The 22185-nt window shown below is 33.1% G+C and overlaps 3 protein-coding genes across 4 annotated transcripts; 2 read left to right on the plus strand and 1 right to left on the minus strand.

The window, feature by feature from the left end:
- Positions 1–2219: 2219 nt before the first annotated feature.
- Positions 2220–3112, minus strand: LOC120768113 (28S ribosomal protein S7, mitochondrial). The gene is made up of 2 exons (XM_040094660.1): positions 2993–3112; positions 2220–2927 (listed from the first exon to the last, which is right to left on the minus strand). Exons 1-2 carry the CDS (start codon positions 3028–3030, stop codon positions 2297–2299), a joined length of 669 nt encoding a protein of 222 aa, XP_039950594.1. The 5' UTR covers positions 3031–3112; the 3' UTR covers positions 2220–2296.
- A 270-nt stretch (positions 3113–3382) lies between these two features.
- On the plus strand, positions 3383–4935 carry LOC120768182 (BLOC-1-related complex subunit 8 homolog). 2 transcript variants are annotated; one of them, XR_005704735.1, is made up of 5 exons: positions 3383–3498; positions 3563–3740; positions 3808–4138; positions 4500–4588; positions 4660–4935. XR_005704735.1 is itself a non-coding variant. In XM_040094750.1 (4 exons), exons 1-3 carry the CDS (start codon positions 3456–3458, stop codon positions 4124–4126), a joined length of 540 nt encoding a protein of 179 aa, XP_039950684.1. In that variant the 5' UTR covers positions 3383–3455; the 3' UTR covers positions 4127–4133; positions 4500–4539. The 2 variants fall into 2 exon arrangements, 1 of the variants encoding a protein (XP_039950684.1); XM_040094750.1 differs by lacking the exon at positions 4660–4935 and having other exon boundaries at positions 3808–4133; positions 4500–4539.
- Positions 4936–12149: 7214 nt separating this feature from the next.
- On the plus strand, positions 12150–21806 carry LOC120769546 (forkhead box protein E4-like). The gene is made up of 8 exons (XM_040096591.1): positions 12150–12256; positions 18636–18740; positions 18809–18887; positions 18997–19352; positions 19407–19485; positions 19551–19608; positions 21558–21620; positions 21711–21806. The coding sequence occupies exons 2-8, from the start codon at positions 18661–18663 to the stop codon at positions 21800–21802; spliced, it is 807 nt and encodes a 268-aa protein (XP_039952525.1). The 5' UTR covers positions 12150–12256; positions 18636–18660; the 3' UTR covers positions 21803–21806.
- The last annotated feature ends 379 nt before the right edge of the window (positions 21807–22185 follow it).

The raw sequence follows: 22185 nt of genomic DNA on the forward strand, positions 1-22185 counted from the left end.
TTTGCGTTGCATAATTAATTTCAATTGTTTTATTTTTTTTGTGTTTCATAATTAATTGAAATTGTGTATAGCAAACAAAAATGGTTTCATTTAGTTTTGTCACACGAAAAATGGAGATAAATATGCGTTAGCTTTTAAATTGAATACAAATAATACAAGCGTTATTTTTATTTTAACCAAAAATTGTATAATTCATAAACACAATTTGAAAAAAGTTATATTCATAAACCACAAATGCGTAAAGTAGTTGCTACAAAACTGTTAGGTTGTTTCATTAGTGTAAAAGCGAGTTTTAGTTAAATTGATAATAGAAAACGTAATCAAGTTTGCTAAGTTTACAAATACAAAAACACTTATACATATATAAATATAAGGAAGAGCAAAAATTATAACTTAAAAATCATACAGCTTTTAAATTATGACATATTGTCTTTAACAAACAAGCAAAAACACAAACATACATATACACCAAAAATCGTATGCATGCATATAAGTAAAGCGCTACGAAGCATTTGAATATGGCGATTTTTTCATATATTCAAAAGTTAAGAAGCATAGCGCTAGCTCAAAATAATATCGAAAATAACAGCGCTACAGCATAAGCATACAAACAAACATATAATATATAGAACCTGTATATGTAATTAATGATCTCAATAAAAAAAAGTAATGAGGACGAAATAGCAAAATACAAAATGTAATTTCAAAAAAAAAAAACAAAAATTTAAATATAAAAACCACAAAAAACATAAAACAAACGGTTGAACGTGTGCTGTATAACAAGTAATAAAATTGTAAACAAAAGAAAACAACAAATCTTCAGGCCCGATATCATTTCTAGTTTAAAGAGAAAAAGAGGAAAATAAAAGAAAAAGCTTGGGAAACAAACGAATATATTTTTATAATTACAAGGAAAAATATAAAAATATATTTTAGAAGTACGTACATATATATACAGATATATATATAGAATACATACACACATAAGTGTTCAATATTTGAAAAAGAGATGGAGAAACAAAAAAATAAAAGCCGACCATGTCTGGCTAAAATGCGTCTAAAAGCGAATATAACCAATTCATTTTAACTGGCGGTCCGTTTCACAACGTGTTTTGTTCGAAATAATATACATAAGTATGTTTTGCCATAAAAAAATTAAGCAAACAGTCTAAAATGTTCATTTGGTAAATATGTCAAGTATATGCTAAATATTGCATATGCGCCAAAAAGTATGTTTCTTTTTCGTATTGTATACATATTATTTATAGTATTGGTGTGTGTCTAAGACAGGTGCTAAAAATAAGAAAAACAAAAAATTGTGTGCGAAATTCTGTAAGATAAGTTAACAACAATTTTAGTTAAATTTGAAACGGGCTTAGCCAATGCATAAGGTAGCCGGCTGGATTAAGTCCGACATTCTTTATGGCTGCGTCTAATGTAAATATATTTATTAATAGTCGATTTCTTGGTATCCAAATGTATTGTATTTAACGATAATCGCGTCTGTATTGCGCCATCCGATTTGTGAATGATGGCGCCAGCTCACGTTTTCATTTCACTTAATATTCTTTACGTAAAAAAAAAGAAGAAAAGAAAAAATATTTCATGCGTATTACTGTATAATTTATACGTAGTGTGAAATTAATAAATAATACAAGAAAATTATACAAATATTGTGTTTTTCTTTACAATAACAATTTTGTACCCTGAATAGGGTAAATTAAATTTGTGACGAAGTTTGGTAACACTCTTAAGGAAACGTCGACCATATATTATCAGCATGACGAGTTGAGTCGATTTAGCCATGTCTATCTGTCTGAATATATGTACATGAGATATTGATCTGATCTGCTCTGACTGTCCGTCTGTATATATGCGAACTAGTTCCTCAGGTTTTGAGAAGTCGATATGATATCTCGCACACGTCTTTTTCACCTTAAAAAGCTACTTATTTGTCGGAACCGCCGATATTGGGTCGCTATAGCTTATAAAAGCCGTGCAAATTGACTGATCAAAATAAAGTTCTTGTGGGAAACTTTTTATTTTTTTAAGAATATTGTGGCTTTGGTGCAAACAAAGTTAACGTTTTTATTGTTTAATGATACAAGTACTCGTCGTCTACAACAAACGGAAAAAGTTATGTATATAAAAAAATACCGCCCTGTAACTATTCCCGCACAGTTTGATTGCATTCTATTCACAAAAATTCCACAAACACATTACCAAATATTGTTATGTTTATTTTGTGATTATTTTACATTAAGCACCACATTTTAAAAAACTATTCAACAACTTTTTAGCTCCATCTGTAATGAGCATAGGCGCGATTGGCTTCGCATTGTCGATGCAAGTCATTCTTCTTTTTTACCACACGCCCTTGATTATAGGCCGCATCTAATACTTCCCACGCCAATTTTTCGGGTAAATGCACCTTTCGCTCCTTTTCTCTTGCTGCTTCTAATATCCATTTCATGGCCAAAAAATATGATCGTTTTTGAGTCACCGGAATGGGCACTTGATATTTGACGCCACCACGTTTGATTGCAGTCAACTGTAAGAGTGGCCGGCTATTTTCAATTGCCTTAATCAACAATTGTTCCGGATCGGCAATTATCGTGTCTTTGGCATCAGGGTTCAAGTTCATGCGCTCAATCTGAACGCGTTTCATACATTCAAATGATTTGGTAAGCAATTCTCTGGCTAGTTTCTTGTTGCCACCTTTTGTTATATAATTCACCATTTTGTTCACCAGTTCGTTGTAAAATATTGATTCGGATTCATCGTTCCTGGCTGCTTTAATTGGCATATGTGACAACTTGATGTACTCATCAGTTTCTTTAAGATTCAGCTGCTTCTTTTTCGAGAATATTGCTTCAATATAATGCGGCGGATATGCCGACATTCCACGCGTGAAGGCACATACCAGGCTGGGAAAGATTGATGTGGTTTTATTACAACTGACAAAGATGAAAACAAAGTGTTCTCAATTTACCTGTGTGGCTCCAAACGACTGCACAGGCTGCGCAACATTTTCAGTCACGAAATTGAGTTTTTACTAGGTAAACAGAAGCAGCAACTCAATTTATTTTTTTCAATAAATAGCAGATGTTGCGATGAAAACAATTAATCGATAAATTAAGAAGTAGCGAACGAAGTATCCAGTGCTTAGATTTTTTTATCATAGTTACCTTTTTTTGCAAATTTTTGCTAAAATTATTAATTGTATAAAATATTATTTTCTAAATGCAATATAAGAATAATTACGCATTCTTATTCTATATGTTAATAATGTCAACATTAGATTGTTATACAAAAGAAGCGCAACACTGTTGAAATGATTTATCGATATCTTTGTTTTTACATCTATCAAAATACAGCTGTTTCAGTATTGATTATCAAAAGCTTTGTTTATAAATGTAAATTCCAATTCTAATAGGAAACACTAAATAGACGATATGACTCCACAGGACGCAGATTTGGCATTCAAAACCAAGAAAAGTAAGTAAAAATTTATTTCTTTCAAGTGGAAATGACAATAATATACTCTATTACTATTTTATAGCTTCCGAAAAAATATGCGAAAACATACATATTGTAGCCAATGATCCATCATTGGCATTTTTTCGCATACAGGAACATGTAAGGAAGGTGCTACAGCCAATTTCAGATAAACGAGCGGAAGTTATACAGTTGCAAACGAATTTACAAGGGCATTGCTATGACATGGAATACGCAGTTGGGTATGCATAAAATTTGTATTTTTTTTTAAAAAAAAGTATATGTATATTAATTTAAATAACTTTTTAGCGCCGTTAAAGGTGTGGAGCATTCTGAAGCTATTTTCAAAAATATACAAGAAATGATAAAAACTTCAATATTTCTTAAACAACAACTAAAGTATGGTGAACTAAAAAACAAGTCAAAGAAGGATTCAACTAGTAACTCCGTTTATAAGCGCTTCTCTGCACATTTAACATTGGACTTGCCGGAATTACCGGATTTTAGTGGCGTTATGCGCGAAACTAGTCAACGGGTAGAAACTATGATGACATCCACATCTAGAGACAACAATGTACCACAAAGTAGTTCCAGCGAATTGCAGAGATCGTATACTACATTACATTAAAGTTGAAGTTAGTTAAGTAAAATAGTTATTAACAAATATTAGTTCTATCTATTGCTAATTTTTTTTTACAACTAATTTTAAATTAATAAAAATTATATATTTAATTTAAAGTTCATAAAATCAAAATTACTTCTTACTTACTTTGTAATAATTGACCACTGAATAATAGTATAAAAGTGTACGAAAAAACGCATAATTCTGGCTGTTTATTATATATGTATGTACATACTATTCAATTGTATACAATATGTACAAACATATGTACACTTTTCCATAAAACACATAAAATAGGGACGCACTTGCAATATTATACTTTGTTATTGTATAAGCCACGTACAATCAAATCATCTTTGAAATGTGTTTTTTTTTGCAGCTGTTGAAATATTGCTCCACAATATTGTACGAGTGTGTATAAAAATAAGAACTGAAAGTGCTCCTCCTACCCTAAACATATGTATGTATGTACGTATAAACATACTTAAGTATATAAATACATATTTACGCTTTCTATACACATATCATTTTCTTTCCAGACTGTTTAAAATTTCATTAACGCCTACATAGTCCTCAATTCGAATTATCGTGTTATACCCCGGCACCATACAACTAAATATATTTATTTGGACGGACAATGACTTTTATATAATAAAAACCCAACTCTCAATAAGCATCACTACAGTGACCAATGTCTGTCACCTTGACAGAATTCCAAATAATGCGGTGTTTGTCTAATACGTAATTATGATTAAGAAATATTTTTTCAATTCATATCAATTTTTATCAAAAATATAAACAAAGTACAAAAATTATGATAATATTGAGTTTCCTCATAAGACACTTGCTATATTTAAGTAATTTGAGAAGAATTGTACATATTGTGGTCCGATACAATGCTATGTAAGTGTCTTCTGGATGGATCTGCTTTCGCAAGACTAATTACTTGGATATTCCGAGCCACCTAAGCACTGGTCAGGCACGGTGCCTGCTTTTTTTTATAGAACCAGCTGGCAGCCAGCTTCCCGTAAGGTCACCTCGTGACATTCAAATCACATCACATTGAGGCGGAAGAGTCACATAAACGTGATTTACGGTGTCTGCTTTTCTTTTATACAGCCATCTTTCTCTGAAGTCACCTTGTGACTTTTAAATCACATCACATTGAAGCGAGACCCACCTTTGTACCTACCAGAAACGTTGCCTGCTTTTCTTTTAGTGGTAAGCCAGCTTCCCGAGAGGTCACCTCGAGATTTTGAAATCACATCACATTGAGGCGCGAGAGCCACTTAAGCACTGACAAGGCACGATGCCTGCTTTTCTTTTATAGAGCCAGCTGGCAGCCATATCTTGGAATCTTCGGTATCACAATGGAATATGATCTTCATGCTCGAATATGATCTTCATGATCATCAAAACCTAACCCCTGCCAATTGTAAGCCCTTAACTGCACGCCTAAGTGTGAAACTTCCACAACATCTATTTTATATTTTGACAGGTTATTCCTTTAAAAGAATATACTAAATCACCACCTTCTAATGTGAAGTCGCGTTTTTCTCAAAACCATATTTTTCAAATTGGCTTCCCCAGAATCTTTCTCTCGAAAATTCATAACGTCGTATAATCAGATGTTGCCATCGTCCATGCCTCTGTACCATATACTAGGACGGAGATGATGAGTGGCTTATAAAATTTGGTCTTTGTTCGTCGAGAGAGAACCTTACTTCTCAATTGCCTAGTCAGTCCGAAGTAACACCTGTTGACATGCGTTGGATTTCGAGCCTGACGTTGTTGTTGGTGCTAATGCTGGTTCCAATATAGACGAAATTATCTTAGATTTTGAAGTTATGACTGTCCTCTTTTCATGGGACTTTTGAAGATTTGGCGCATGGTGAATATCTGGTCAGTTGTTGATTTTTCAGGCCTGAAGCCACACTGATAAAGTCCGTATTTGAATAGCTCAGCCAGCAATCCATTGGCTCCCACCGCTTTGTTCATCTTCAGACGGGTAATTGCTATTCGGACTTCTTCATGGTCGGGTAATGTAACATCCGCTCCATCGTCATCGTTAGGAGAATCGAGTTAGCCTTCTCCTGGCGTTACGCTTTCACTGCCATTCAACAGGCTGGAGAAGTGCTCCCACCATAATTTCAATATGCTCTGGGCATCAGTCACTAGATTCCCTCTGGGGGTTCTACATGAGCATGTTCCGGCTTCTGCTAGCCGCCGTATTTTTTCGTAGCATTTTCGAGCATTACCCCTGTCGGCCAGCTTGTCAAGCTCTTCATACTCACGCATTTCGGCCTGTCTCATTATACCCTGAACGGGGTATATTAAGTTTATCACGAAGTTTGTAACACCCAGAAGGAAGCGTCGGACACCCTATAAAGTATATATGTATATATAAATGATCAGAATGTTGAACTGAGTCGGCTTATCCATGTCCGTCTGTCTGTCTGTCTGTCTGTATATATACGAATTAGTCCCTCAGTTTTTAAGACATCGTTTTAAAATTTTGTAAACGTCATTTTATCTTTAAGAAGCTGCTCATTTGACGGAACTGCCGATATCGGACCAGTATAACATATAGCTGCCATACAAACTGAATGATCGGAATCAAGGGCTTGTATGGAAAACTTTCGCAGTTTTTTTCAGCAAACTGTTATTTTCCTGGGATGCATTTTTTAAACAGTTCCTAATCGCATACTTCAAGCTTAAAGATATTTACATACATACGTATTTAAGTATATACTACTATGTACATATGTATGAAAATGATATTTTTGTACATACATACATATTTAAGCAATGTATATATGTATGCATGTAAATGACATTTTTTAAATTTTAGAGCGAAGAAAGATTTTTCCATTTCAGCATTGAATAAACGCTGATTATCTCAAGAAATAACCTTAGTTTGTGCATTAAGCGTATTAAAAAATGTGAGTCAAATATTCGAACTTGCATATAAATACTATATATGTACAAACATATGTAGGAACATACTATATGTAGGTATGTAAAAAGTGTTTGTATATGTACATACATATATGCCTTTGTAATAATACTCAAAGTGCTGAAATAAACTCTTATTACGTACTCGTACAGAGGAATAGTGCTTACACAATCAGTTTTGAAAATGCAATTGCTACAATCAGCTAAATTTTACTCTTGTAGTATTTTCCATGCAGAATGAATTTCATAGTTGCAGAATATCGCGTCACCCATGGCCCAGCTGCCGATGCCGAATTTGAGAGCGCAAACAGTGCAGAAATGCTTTAAGGAATATATGTACATATATATTTGTATACATATATGTATTCATATGTATGTATATATAATATATACTTAACTATAGCTACGTCATTCACATTGCTTTCCAAAGCTTAAATAAAAATTACTATTAATCGTGACAACTTTTTTCATTGTTGACCTACCTTTAATCATGATTTTTACGAGGACAAAAAGTTTTTCTTGCAACGATTATCCCTTAGCAGACAATATCAAACCACTGAGTCGATTTCCGACATAAAGCAAGAAACCCCGTATAATTCTGCTGCACTGAAGCTACAATACTCTTTACTACATTTCTTATGGCATAAAAGGGTATAAAATCTTGATTTTGATCGGCTTGTTTGTATGGCCGCTATATGCCATTGTGATCCGATATCGGCGGTTTCGACAAACGAGCAGTTTCTTGGTGAGAAAAGGACGTGTGTAAAATTTCAGATCGATATCTCAAAAACATACAAATAAAATGTTACCTAAAATTCATTAGGGTACCTTACATATGACCACCAATCATATGGAGTAAAGTCACCCGCATGTTATATGTTTATTATATTGGAGCTCGGTCATGTTTATGCCCAATTTTATCCATTTTTGGTAGAAAGGTTACACAGGATTGCGAGAAGTATGTCACGTAAATGGTTTGGTTGAGATCGATCGGGAAGATCCCGAGATATGTGATTTCACCCAAAAGTTAGCGGTGCCCCGCCCATCGTTCAGTTTTTACGCCGGCTCGTATTGAGCCCTTTTATATCATCTCGGGTGTAAATTGTGTGTCTCTGTCGTATTTACTTATTGATTTATCGCATTTTTCGTAGTGTTTAAGGAATTTGCTCAGAGCAAACTTGGTTGTTAGCTTAAGTTGCTTAGGAGATATTTACATTAAACAAATTAGAGGGCGGGCTCATGTCCAAACTTTAAGCCCACAAGTGCGTCTTGTTACTTCGATCTCCTGTGTCAAATTTTAATTCTTTATATTAATTTGGCGCTTAGTAATTGTACTTTATAGGTTCTTACTTAATGGCGTTTTGTGGGCGTGGCAGTTGTCCGATAACGTACGGAAGGAGAGCAGGTCAGCCGGATTTGAGGTCGTTCCTTCCTCGTGATCATTTTTATATATATAACCCTATATCCAACTCGATTAGCTTTAGGTGATACATTCAACCGTTATGTCAACAAAATTATTATACTTTGTAGCAACATGTTGAAAGAGTATAAAAATATGCTTTATAGGGTTAGAATCACCCTTCAACCCCGTATTCAGTAAAAAAGGCAGTGAATAATGATTCAAGAGCTAAAAGTGGCTCCGCTGAAGGATTGTAAGATATGATATTCCATTAATAAACTAAAGCGGTCCACAAACGTGGCATTTTGGGTCTATATTAAACTAATAGTTCTTTTCTGTCTCTCTCGAATGTCTTTTTATGTTTGCCGTCAAATGAATCCGCTGGATGCATCATACCCTACATGTATCATTAACTGAGTTCCTAAAGTTTAAAGTGCTTATGTTTGGTGCATAACTAGATAGAAATCAATTTTATTTTCCAGATCGGGTTAATTTGAAAACTCTCCACTAACTTATTTTCCAGTAAACTTTTTCTGCAATTTTTTTCCTTTATAACAAAAGTGTCTTCAATTTGAAGTCAAGAGCCGACACCAGATCCACATAATGGAACCGCCTTGAGTTTCGTACCGTCTAGTATAGTTACTCCAGTAGCATGCCCGAAAGAAAAAGAATTTTGGAAAATGCCTATGTTTCCGTAATAAAAATGATAATTCTCTAAACAATTCAGTATTTCTATGAAAAAATCCAAAACTGGTGGATTTTTTTAACTTAAAATAAAAAAATAAAATATGTAAAATTATATACCAAATAAAAGGTGAATGCATAACAATATATAAAATTATTATTATTAAAATATAAAAAGATAAAAGTATAAAGTAAACTTATTAATAAAGTTTTATATTACGTCACTCAATTAGTATTTCTTAAAAATTTAATCATTCGTGAAAATTAATATAATTAACTATTGCAAATACTGTCTTCCTGCTAAATATAAATCCAATCAACTAAAATCTTTATCAAGTCTGTTATTTTCCACTCCGCACCGCTAGTTATTATACTTCTGATTGCAATATTTTTTAACCAACTGCGTCATGCTGTTAAAATGTGTTTTGGCTTTTTACCCCAAAAATTTTGTGTTAACTTTAGAGAGTAAAATTTTTCGAAGGGAGTAATATTTGGACAATAATTGCACCGAATTTAAACTGTTGGTATATTAGTATTCATGACCAGGGATATTTTCTTTCATACATAGCAAGGAGACTGACTACTTTATGTTCTTTATAAGAAGAGATACTTCATAAGACATGTGCTTAAATTACATAGCTGGCGAGCAATTACGTCGTGAGATATAGTCGAAAGCGAGAAGTAGCCGGAGTTTGTCTTTTGGGAGGTTGATTACATATTTAAACCTGCTAAGGTTCTAACCGCCCATTATTACTCCTTCATTCTTGCGGAGCAGCACCTTTATTGTATGGGGACCAACCACAAAAAAAGGTTCAGGCCCTACCATCTTAGTGGATTCTTACAATCTTAGCGGGCGAGCTCATCAGCCAGTTCATTCCCGGCTATAACTTCGTGACCGGGCACCCAGGTGCACTTGGTTATGATGTGGTAGACTGTTTAGCCGTGTGCGCATGGCACTCGACAAACAGATGCATGCGAATCATTGCAGCTTCGATAGTTGAAGTCCTCCCGAAGTCAAGGTGTTAATGTTCAGTCCAACGCCACTTCACCATCCCTTAACCAGACCTAATCTCTTTTGCAGTTCGTTGACGACACGGTAGGGGGCAACCTCTTGTAGTACCGATGCGAATTCTGGTATCCCCTACTGTGGTTTCAACTACTCTGGTGTGCAGTGCGGCCCCTATCCATCTGCTACTGGTGCTGCCACATTCCTCTTCTCCAGTGCCTTGCCACGCTCACTTCTGACGGGTTGTCAAAGGCACGTGTAAAGAATATCCGCACAATTTGCATGCCCCGCTCACTTAACATCTTATGGTCTGATTTGATTACTTATTCACCGCATTCTCCGCACCACATTGACTTTTCCGTGTTCGCATACCTCAATAGAATGCCGAGACTGTGATCTATATTGAAATAAAAGACGAATCGTACCAATAAAATGAAACCGACAAAGGAAGATCACTATATTCGATATCCTTGAAAAAAAACCTATGTTGAACAATAAAATCGGTTCTGCTTAAACAAAATGTTTTTCTATAAAACTGTGCAAATTTTTCAGCCTGCTTGTAAGTTTTATTAAAAATGAAAGATAATCCTATTAGCTAATGGTTCCAGGAAGAATTATGCAGCATAAAAATAAAGTCATGCATAGTACTGAATTCGAGATGGAAGTGATATAACAATGCTAAATTGCCTGACCATCCTGCTATATGGTGCAAAGGCATGGACGATGGCATCATCTGATGAGAGCTTTCGGGAGAAAAGTTCCGCGGATTGGCAATAGCGAATACCGAAGTCGATAGAACGATGAGCTGTTCGAGATATACGATGACATTGGCATGGTTCAGCGAATTAAGAGATAGCCGCTGGCTAGGCCTGTCGACCGATCACTCCATTGCAAAGACCACTTGAAATCTCCAATTGGCACCAAACAAAAGGAAGAAAAGGAAAAACGACTAGCGCCCTGTTGCAAACTATAACCGAGTAAGCAGTGTCTACGCCAATAAAGAAGAAGAAGTCCGGGTAAAATTTGATCAGCTGGTATCTTGTACTGCGTACTCATATAAATATATGCCTGGGCAGAGTTTTTTGTGACTAATCGGGACTAATCTCCAGCTCTGAAAGTATTCGTCGCAGTACCCGCCGGGAGAAGGAAAGGAAGAGAAAGGCCTCTACTACGTTGGAAAGATCAGGTGGCGCCACATTGCGGTAAATAAGACTAATCTCAGCTTATTCCAATCCGTGTAATGCTTAAATCTAATTATATTAAATTAAATGCGATAAGTTATTCAAAGGCGACTTAAAAAAAAGCTTAACCCAAGCCCCTGCAAATATAGAAGCTATTGGAATAAGAATATCGCGTGGGCAGAGTACAAGCTTAAATCTCGTTTGGAGCCGAAAGTAACCTTTCCCTACTGTTTGCTTGCAATAAATTTATTTTCCATAAAATCAGTACATTAGAATATATTTAAACATTTTAAAACATTATTAATCAACTATGCGCATATAATCTTTACAGCTTATCAGTTGCCGTATGGCTGATTGCATGTTTGTGCATTTATCGCTGTAGTAACTGTTTTTGGAATTTTCGCAAATCAAATGGTTTTGATGTAACAGAATGTATGTATAGCAGAGTAGGGCACATTTAAGGGCAGGCAGTTTCGTGTTGTTATTTTCGCGAAAGTAACAACCAATAACAAAACAGTATGCGACTGTCGGGTAAATATGTGAAAACTAATTATATACCATCAATGCACATACATATGTATGTATTTATGTGTATATATATATTCAATTGTAGGCCATAGCGAAAATGCAACGACGGCATATTACATTCATACATACTTACAGACATACATATATGTATGTATATACAGTCAGTTGCAGTATGCAAGTATGCATGTATGTATGTGCATATACTGGAGAATTCTTATTTAGCACTTTTAAATCGTAACATCTTATGTACTGCTTAAGTGCAGTTTGATACTTTCACAGCGCTACAGATCAAGTCATCAATCGCCAGACGATTAGTACATTTACAGCCATTAACCAAATTACATATGGTTTTAAACAATTGAAAATCTGAGATTACATTTTTAGTAAGCAGCAAACTAGTTTAGAATAAATTTTATATAGAAAATAAAAACAAATTTTCAATTTATTTATGTTATGGGATAATCGGAAAGTGCTGTTTAACAACAAAATTAATAATAAAAAGATTAATTTTTTAAAAATATAAATAAGTGTTATTTAACAACAAAAAAATAACAAAAATTAAAATTACTTAATTTTAAAAAATGTTTAGCAAATAATAATATTTTAATTAAGCAAATGATAAATAAAAATTAATATTATTCTATTTCAAGTCTGTGATCAGTTCGAAGTGAGTTTCAAAAATATAGCAACAAATACTTCGGTAAAAATCCGGCGGAAAGTTAAAAACGGAATTTTTAAAACAAAAAAAAATTTTGCAAAATAAATATATATACTGGAGTAAACGTGTGCTCTTCCGATCTTTACTAATAGTAATAAAATTATAAAAATAAAATTGCAAAACAGAATAAAAGCAAAAAGAAATGAAAATAAGCAATATTTCAATTAAACAATTGGTAAATAAAAATTGTACTTTACTAATAATACATAATAATAAATAAATAAATAAATTTACTAATAAAAAATATGAGAAATTAAAAACAAAAATTTTTAGTAAAAAAATATTTAAACAAAAAAATATAAATTATAATTCTTTGAAGTGAAAAACAATAATATATAAAAACAAATACTTTGTAGAAAACAGTCGGTAAAAAAAAAATAAATATATTGTTGAAAATATAAAGTAGAAATTCTATCTTAAGTCTGTGAACAGTTCGTGGAGAATTTCGAAAAATTAGAAACAAATACTTTTTGCGTCGCTAAATTTAAAAGCAGAAATTTTATAACAAAAAAAATAAAAAAAACTATATAGTAAGTACAAATATAAAAACAAATACTTTGTTAAAACCAGCAGTAAATTAAAAGGCTATATTTTCATAGGAAAGAAAAAAATCATCTTTACAATGAGCTGTAAATTTTGAATAAAGTTTTTACTAATATAAAAAAGAAATTTATATATAAAAGGTAATAAAAAAAAACATTTCAATTGAATTATGTTTTTTTTTTATTAAGAAGAAGAAAATAATATTTAATATACTTCTTCGCTTCGATCCGTTCGCACTGAATTTCGAAAATATACCAACAAATACTTTAATAAAAATCCGTCGAAAAATTAAAAACGGAATTTTTTTACAAAACAATACCTACTAATAATAAAAAAAAGTAATTAGAAAAAACTTTAATTTAAGAACAGATACAAATTATTATAATTCTTGAATAAATCCACGATCAGTTCGAATTGAATTTCAAAAATAAAAAACAAATGCTTTTGTTAAATCCGTCGGTAAATTTGCCACAAAGCAGAATTTTTACAACAAAAAAATTGTTTTTACAACGGTCCGTAAATTAAAAATAAACCTTACTTACTGATAATACAAAAAAAAAATAAAGAAACAATAAAAAAATTTACTAATAAAAAATATGAACAGAAATTTAGAGTAAAAGAATTACTTTAGCAAACCAAATTATATATTTTATTATAATTTTTCGAAGTAAAACTACAAAATATAAATACTTTTGTAAAAAACTGTCGGTAAAAAAACAAAAACTAAACATATTATTTAAAATAAAAATTAGACACAAATAAAGTGACTCCGCGATAAGCTTTTATAGTTATACTTTTATGCAAAAAAATATACATTTCATAAGGAATGTACAAATTTTACTTCAAAAACTCTGAAAGTCGAGTTTTTAGATTTAGAGGGTTAAAATTAAAATCTTTAAAAGTGCCAGAGTATTTGACGGAAAAGATTTACACTCGCCTAGTTCTTCTTAATAAGAGTCACAGTGAAACTAAGTGACTAAATATCATTTGATTGACCTATAATACTAAACGCTAAACTGGATTATATATTTTTCTGTAACTTAAAGTTCAATATTTTTCATACACATTGTGAAAAAAGCACCCGGAAATTGTAAATAAAACGCAAAATGTTTAATTATTCATCAATATTTATTTTGTCGCCTTCAAAATAATCCTCACCAGATGTAATACACGTATGCCAACGATTCTCCCACTCCTCGATACACTTTTCATAAGCACTTCTTGGGTTGGCCTTTAGCTCTTTCACCGATTTTTTATCTCTTCAATCAACTTAAAACGGGTTTCACGGAGCGGCAATTTCAATTTGGTGAATAAAATCACTCGGAGAAAATCTGTTAAATACAGTGATTAATATAGTATTCATTGCGTTTTCTGTCACAATCGTGGTTTGATGCTATGGTGCATTATCATCGTGTAAAATCGATGTTGTTCTTCGACAATTTCGGCTTTTTTCGACGGATGTTCTGACGCAAACGACTCAATACGGCCGAATAGAACTCCTTATTAACCGTCTGTCCCTCCAGAACAAATTCCTGATGCACCAAACAACGAATATCGTAGAAAAGAATGAGTATCACATTGATTTTTGAGCGGCTTTGGTATAGTTTTTGGTTTCGACGCCATTCCGATGATTGTTGACTTGTTCGCATGTCAAACTCATAAACCCATATCTCATCGGCAGTTATAATGCTCTCCATGAATGTGGTATCGGAATTCGCACGATAAAGTCTGTTCAAAGAGACCTGTTTACGGCACAAATTTTGAAAAAACATTCAGTTTTATCGAGACGAGTCGAGTAAAACCCGTTTTTTATCCAAAATATCCGCCAAAATCATTCGAACGGATTCACGGACTCGCGAGAGATGTCCAACTCTCTTGTCATTTCACTTTTTTAATATTTTCATCAGTTGAAGATGTCGAAGATCGTCCAGGACGAGGTATGTCTTCAACGATCTCTCGACTGTCTTTGAAGGCCACTCGTAGGTTTGTGTTTCTAATAAAACTGAATCACCGTAAGCACTTTCCAATGCATTCGCAACGATTTCGCACAAGAAATTTTGTTAGAAATACAAAATTTGAGACAAAGTTTTGGTTCGAAATTTTTATCCATTGTAAAAATCGCAACGCACTATTGAGGTGTACTGACTTAAGCAGCTGCTGTGAACAAACTGGTAGATAGATCGCGTTCATATATGACATAGTAATTAAGGACAGTCCTACCAACTTGAATTAAATTTTTAAACAGAAAATTGTCGCAATGACAGTCTTTGTTAGAAAACCTATCGAACGAGACCCCTGAGATTCGGTAGTATTTCCTTCTCCAACTGTGACTCATACTTGGTTTAATAACTAATATGTATTATTTAATATGCATTAGAAACAAGAAGTCTTTGCTGCATCAAACAATGATTTGCCGCTCGCTTAAACCATGATGATTTGTACTCGTAATATGTAATGACATACATATGTACTACTGAATGTGTTTAGGGCATGAAAAAGAATCAGATAAAAAGTAATATGAATGGTGGTAAATTTAGGAAATATGAATCAAGTTTTTACAAAAAGAAGCTTGGTTGTCTCCGGATTTTATTTGAGATTTTTTGAACTTTGAAACCCACGGGTCTAATTTTCAAATGATCGAGATGGACTGCTTTGAAAAGTTTATCCAAAACTTGTGTGCGGATAAAAAATGACGAAGTTGATAAACCGGCGGTAAAAAATTAAAAAAAAAGTCTAGAAATTTGAACACAATTTATAGAAAACGTGAACGAATGTCTGCTATATCTAACAAGAGTTTTTAAAAACGAGCATAGTGAAAGCAAGTAATACATTTTAGTATTAGTAAAAGAGAGAGAAAGAGTTGGGTTTTGAAAGAGTAAACTCATTGTGTATGTAATCCAGCAACAATTTTTTTAAACAAGTCTAAAATGATTTTACGATGAGTTATAACAAGTTGTGAGTCCCCTAAATATGTATATTTTATGGCAAAGGGAATTTTTTATACGACATACGAGGTTTGTTTAAAAAAATAACGGGACTTATGGAAAAAATATTCATTTGTCTACATTCATGCTGTCGTAGTCTCTAAAATAAAACCAGCCAGCGCTTTTTCCACTCGCCGAAACACTCAAACTCGATTTTTGTGAAAGTCTTAACTGTTTCAGCTATTTTCTTTGTATACCCATTTCTTATGAACGATATGCCCAAAACGTTCTTTAATATCCTTAGAATTTCGGCAATATCGATCAGTCTCAGTTTACGGTCAATTAAAATAATTTTTCAGATTCTTTGTTATTTATTCCAAATGCCCTCTTTTGAATGTCACTTTGATTTGATCATATTCGGTGTTTAATGGCTTCTATGTACGTAATTTAGCAAACCACTTAAGAACGGCTGCTGCGCTTGTCGTCAGCCACCCCTTTCTTTCCTTTTTCCGACTCAGATCGGCCAAACATTATTTTTCCTTTCTTTATTGTAATTTTATCTTTCTTTACCAGTGGGTTTCATCTATACTATAATTTTTTTGCTTTATCTACCCTTATGTAATAGGAATTGAGTTTCATCCGTATGTAAGGGTTTTTTGTTTTCTGTATCAAAATTAAGTTGTTTTTTTATTGTCTTATTAAATTCTACAATACCTCTAGAATATTGCCTTAAATTTTCAAGTTGATCCGAGTAATAGTTTCGGAGATACAGCCTTGAGAAGTTGTGTGCTCGAGCTAGCTAGGCTAAGTGCGCCGTCTTGAAACGCCTTTTTCTCGAAACTGTGTTTTTGAAGTCGGTTGGAAATATTTCTCGGAAATTACTCAACCGAAAATTCATGAAATTTTACACAGGTCTTTGAGATAAAATTTTTAAAGACTTGGACTAAAGATTTTTTCGATTACAACTATTTGGAAAAAAAAAATTTTGCGAAATTCGCACTGAAATTTTCTTTTTTTTTAAATGTCCGCCAAAAATCCAATTTTCAGTTGTTTTCCTTAGTCCGAGTCCTAAGTTAAGGTTTTAACTAAATTACGTATTTTTTTCCAAGCGCGGACGCATCTTCTTTCCAAGGGGTCACCGGAAATTGAGTCACAATGGACAAGTTTAAATTTTTTTTTTCAAACGTTTCAGAATTTCTTTGCTAATAGTCTATGTTTGTAATAATCAAAGTTCTAATAAAATATTTAATTTTTTATATAAGAAAAAATTGTTGCAAAAGGCTGCTTTTTACCCGAGGAAAGCCATGTGACCCCTTAAGTAAACTAACTTAGCTGAATGCCTTACAATATTATTTTATTTTTATTGCACGCTTTCCGTCGCACAGTGTTGCGAAACCGGAATTTTTTGGAAATCATATTGCCTAAACTGTAATTTTAATTGTATCGATGAGAAACTTCTACAGATTGGTCAGAATGAAATCCCAAACAGAATGAGTGAAAAAAAAAATTACACCGAAAAAAATTGTTGGTTCAAATTTTCAACAAAAGTAAGAAAAAAAGTTGTTCGAAAAATTAAAAAAAAAAAATGTATTTTAATTCTTCTTTTATTTCTGATAAATACCCTATGATTAGTTTTTTAAATAAAGTATAGGGTGGTCCGAACAAGAATTATAAACGTCAAATTTTCATGATTTTTCGATATTTGTTGAAAAACTCTGAAATTTTATAAAAAACCAAAATCTATTTCATTTCTTATTTGAAAGGTGGCAATAAAAGCTTTAATTTGATACCGCTTTGAAGTCAATAGCTTCAGTTTAAAGAGAGTTATGCTCATTTTTGTGGAGTGATAGAATAAATGTTGAATAAAAAAAATAAGTGATTCCGTGAATTTGCGTTCTATTTCTATGGAATAAATACTGAGAGTGATATACTAAAATCGCTATAACTCCCAGGAGGGCAGGTATGGGCAGCTGATTTTTTCACAGTTCGTTGAAAACAAATTATGTAACATTTCTGTAGTGGTTGGGAACTGGGACTCTCTGGGACTTTTTAGATATTGCTTACCTAACCCAAATTTAAAGGAAAAATGGACCTTTAGTCGGGTTTTCGCTCTAAAAAAGGTGCATATGAAAATGTCTCAAACAACATTCCTTTGTTTTACAGAAGATACTTGTCCGAAGGCAGATTTTTTTTCCGAATCAAAATATCTGTCACCAAAATCAAATGAGATCATTTTGAATACAGCCCTGAAATCCCCTCTTTTCGTGAAAATTTTGTATATTTGACTTCTAAAATCAATTAAAAATCAACGGGCCAACATAAAAATAAGCTTTATGTGTTTTTTGTTTACTTGGAATGTCTGTGACAAAATTGCATCATTAAAAACACTGAAAAAAAATAATCGGAGAAAAGTTACTTTTCCACTAGCCGCAACACAGTGCGTCGGTTACTCAAAGTCACCGCTTCCCTCACGCAAATACTAAAACAAAGGTTAAAGGTTAATATTAAATTATAAATAACTAAGAAAATTAAAAAAAAATAATGTAAGATCTCTATATAATGAAATTTACTTTTTAGACTTATTGATTACCTAATTAATAACATGCATAGCTCAATTATTCGGACATCACCGGAAAACCCTTGTGCAGAACTAAAGTATGCCACTGAAACAACCAAAGAAAAGTAAGCAAATTCTTAAATACAAAGTTTAGTGACATAACTAAATTATAATTATATTTGTCTATCGGCAGGTTTAACACAGAAATAACAGATATTAATAGCTCCAAACCGCCTTACAGTTATGTTGCGCTCATTGCAATGGCTATACAGGTATGAACTTGAAAGAAATTATTAATACTTATGTAGCCTACTTTTAGGCGTTTAAACCACAATAAAAAAAGACAATAAAACAAATTAGATATATATTTTCAATTTTCAGAACTCACCACTAAAGCGCGCTACACTCAATGAGATTTACAGCTACATCACATCACATTTTCCATATTTCGAAAAAAATAAGAAAGGTTGGCAGAATTCAATACGACACAATTTAAGTTTGAATGAGTGCTTCATAAAGGTACCGCGCGAGGGTACAGGTGAACGCAAAGGAAACTATTGGTCGTTAGATACACAATATGAGAATATGTTCGAAAATGGCAATTATCGGAGAAGAAGACGCATGAAGCGACCTTATCGTTCGGTGGGACATTTTCCCAAGTTAATGACTGACACCTGCCCCTCGAAAATGATTTTCAATCACACACCTTGCCAGACATACTACAGATACAACACAAAGTAAATTTGGAGGCTTATCAATGAAATTCTCTAATAATAAATAAACACTTTCAGTACTCAATGGTTACCCACACAGACAATAGCCGGTTATGGTCCGTCTACAGTGAGAAATAGCTATCCGAATAATTCCGCAGTAAGTTTATCTGTTGATTAAGGATTCATTACGTAGTTCTAATTTCATATTTATTTATTCGATAGGCTAGTTTTTCTACACCATTACTGGGTGCGAACAACTACAACAGCATTATCCAGCAAGGTATGTAGGCAATTTTTTCACTTCTATACAGCCTATGGGAGATGTTAACACCGAAAATTTGCGAAGTAAATTTAAATATCAACTTTGGCGAAAATGATGACATTAAACCTATAAACATAAGTATATTCAATAAGAGCGCTACAAAAGCGGTTTGGGATATCAATGAAATTTTTTATTAGCACATTCGATGCCATATGTATGGAACTCGATTTCTTTTGCAAGGCCACCAATGGCACGCTTGCAGAAGTCCAGACCTTGAACCCAATTTTCGTCGGTTTTCAAGCATAAATCGGTCGATACTGTTGCAATTTCAGTTTCGATATTCGTACGAAGTTCATCAATCGTTACTGGCTTGTTGGCATTGACCATAGACTTTACGTAGCTCCACAGGAAATAGTATAACGGCGTCAAATCGTGAAAGAGAGGCGGCCAATTGATTGGGCCAGTTCTGGAGATAACGCGTTCACCAAACTTGGAATCGATTGTGATATTCGCTGCGTGTCTTGTAGCGCCGTTCTGACGGAACCACATATTAACCAAGCCCATATCATCCAATTTGGCCAAAAGTATTCGGTTATAATTGTGCGGTAGCGAATCCTATTAATGCCGCCCGCTCAAAAACCGCACCAAACCGTATTTTTTTCGGGATGCTATGGTGACTCATGGAGTACGTGTGAATTGTTGCTTGATCAATAACGCATATTTTGTTTATTGACCAAGTAATTCAATCAGAAATGAGCATCATCGCTGAAGATGATTTTTCGATGAAAATCCGGATCATTTTCAAGTTGGTTGTTTAGCCCAATTCACGAACATATGACGACTCTGGTGGTCAAGCGGTTTCAGTTCTTGCAGATCTTGTAAAGATGTAGGCAAAGATTTTTTTCGCAAAATTCGCCATAACGACGTCACAGAGTTGCTCAACGCTTGAGAACGACGAGTGAGAGACTGATTTGGGTCTACCTCAATTGATGCGCTAGCGGCAGCAATATTCTCGACAATACAGGCATTTCTGGGTCTCACTGGCACGGGAAAATTTTGTACTGTTAATGTGGATTCCAATTTTTCCACCAGACGCTCAATAGTTGATCTGACAGGATGCTCTTAAAGTTGAGGTCACTGACTCCGTATTCCGGCAGTAAATTTTAATAATTTCGGCTCGTTGTTGGATCGTATATTTTTCCACGATGAAACGGCAAACCTTACTGAAGAGAAATGTCAAAAGAGCGAGAAAAATATGGCGTAATTTGCTGTTCCTATCGGTCTACTTTTGTAGCGTCGCTATTGAAAAACCGTTTATTTTCCAACGAGTTAGAAGCTTTTGGTTTTTTAAGGCGATTTGGCATTATTATGCCAAATTTATGATATTACTCTATTAAAGTAATATTTTTTGAGGTCGGTCGGAACAGGAATTGAATTAAGTAAAGTCTTATCACTACACTTCGGTAATCGTCAGGACAATATACATATGTATGTATCAGCTCAAGAATAGTATTAATAGTTCGCTTTTTTGTGACATTTAATATCTCAAAACCTGTACGATCGAATTTTGTCATAATCAGTAAATAATATGGCCATGTTCTATGTGATGGGAGAGATTTGTTAATCAACAAAGAGAGAATTATTCCTAGCATGTTATTTGTTCGTACAGGAATAGATGATCGAGCATGTATTCCCACTGCGTTTGAATACTAGTATTTCTGTGCTTTGGTTCATTTTATCTTGTATGTATCGGTTAATAGTATAAGAAAAATGTTTTTTTCATTTTGGTACCAAAAATTAATGAAATCGGCCTATACCTTCCTATGGTACATGCGGGACAAATACATATGTATATTAATTAAGAACTGACTAAAGCAAGTTATTTTTGTTTAAGATATATTAAATTTTTTAATTCGCTGTTCAGTAAAACAGTTTTCGAACTTATAATATTTTCTATATTTTTCCAGAAGGAATCTCTACCGATGGCGTTAAAATGATGGATCCATGTCCATGTCCCATTTGGAATACAAGTGTGTATTGTATTTCCTTAGTACTAAGAATTTACATAGTTTACAGATTATTAAATACATACTATAACTTATTTTATCACTTTCACATAGTTCCCGATTTGATGATCAAAGATGAGCATTCATCACAAAGCCATGCCGATGCGACGTTGATCAGTTATCAGAAGCAATTTGCCTTACATTGATAAATATTATAAAAATATAAGGATATATATATGATAACACAATATTTAATAAATGTAAAGCTGTAAAATTATGGTATACTGTAAAGAATTAAAAAAAAATATAATCTAATTAAAAATACCAAAAAATGAAGTAAACCAAATAATAATGTATGAAAAAATTTAGATTTTTAGCTATCAGTTACTAACACTTTGTAACTAAAAGTTATACGTTGACAATGAGGCCCTAAAAGAATTTTTAAAGAAAATAACAAAATAAAGAAATATTAATAAAAGAAAATTGTTTGAAAATTCTTCATTGACAAGCAGTTTATTTCATATTATTGTTTATACAATTGGTATATGTATGTATAATTTAATTTGCGTAAATGCAAAAAATATATCTT

Source organism: Bactrocera tryoni, chromosome 2 (assembly GCF_016617805.1).
Source record: "Bactrocera tryoni isolate S06 chromosome 2, CSIRO_BtryS06_freeze2, whole genome shotgun sequence".
Lineage (NCBI taxonomy): Eukaryota > Metazoa > Arthropoda > Insecta > Diptera > Tephritidae > Bactrocera > Bactrocera tryoni.

Bases quoted from the DNA above. Each gene is read 5' to 3' on its own strand.
- LOC120768113 (XM_040094660.1), bottom strand. From the start codon at position 3,030: ATGTTGCGCAGCCTGTGCAGTCGTTTGGAGCCACACAG. The intron at 2,928-2,992 runs GTAAATTGAGAA...AATCTTTCCCAG, and splicing joins AGTCGTTTGGAGCCACACAG to CCTGGTATGTGCCTTCACGC.
- LOC120768182 (XM_040094750.1), top strand. From the start codon at position 3,456: ATGACTCCACAGGACGCAGATTTGGCATTCAAAACCAAGAAAA. The intron at 3,499-3,562 runs GTAAGTAAAAAT...ACTATTTTATAG, and splicing joins GGCATTCAAAACCAAGAAAA to CTTCCGAAAAAATATGCGAA. The intron at 3,741-3,807 runs GTATGCATAAAA...ATAACTTTTTAG, and splicing joins GACATGGAATACGCAGTTGG to CGCCGTTAAAGGTGTGGAGC.
- LOC120769546 (XM_040096591.1), top strand. From the start codon at position 18,661: ATGCATAGCTCAATTATTCGGACATCACCGGAAAACCCTTGTGCAGAA. The intron at 18,741-18,808 runs GTAAGCAAATTC...GTCTATCGGCAG, and splicing joins ACTGAAACAACCAAAGAAAA to GTTTAACACAGAAATAACAG. The intron at 18,888-18,996 runs GTATGAACTTGA...TTCAATTTTCAG, and splicing joins TCATTGCAATGGCTATACAG to AACTCACCACTAAAGCGCGC.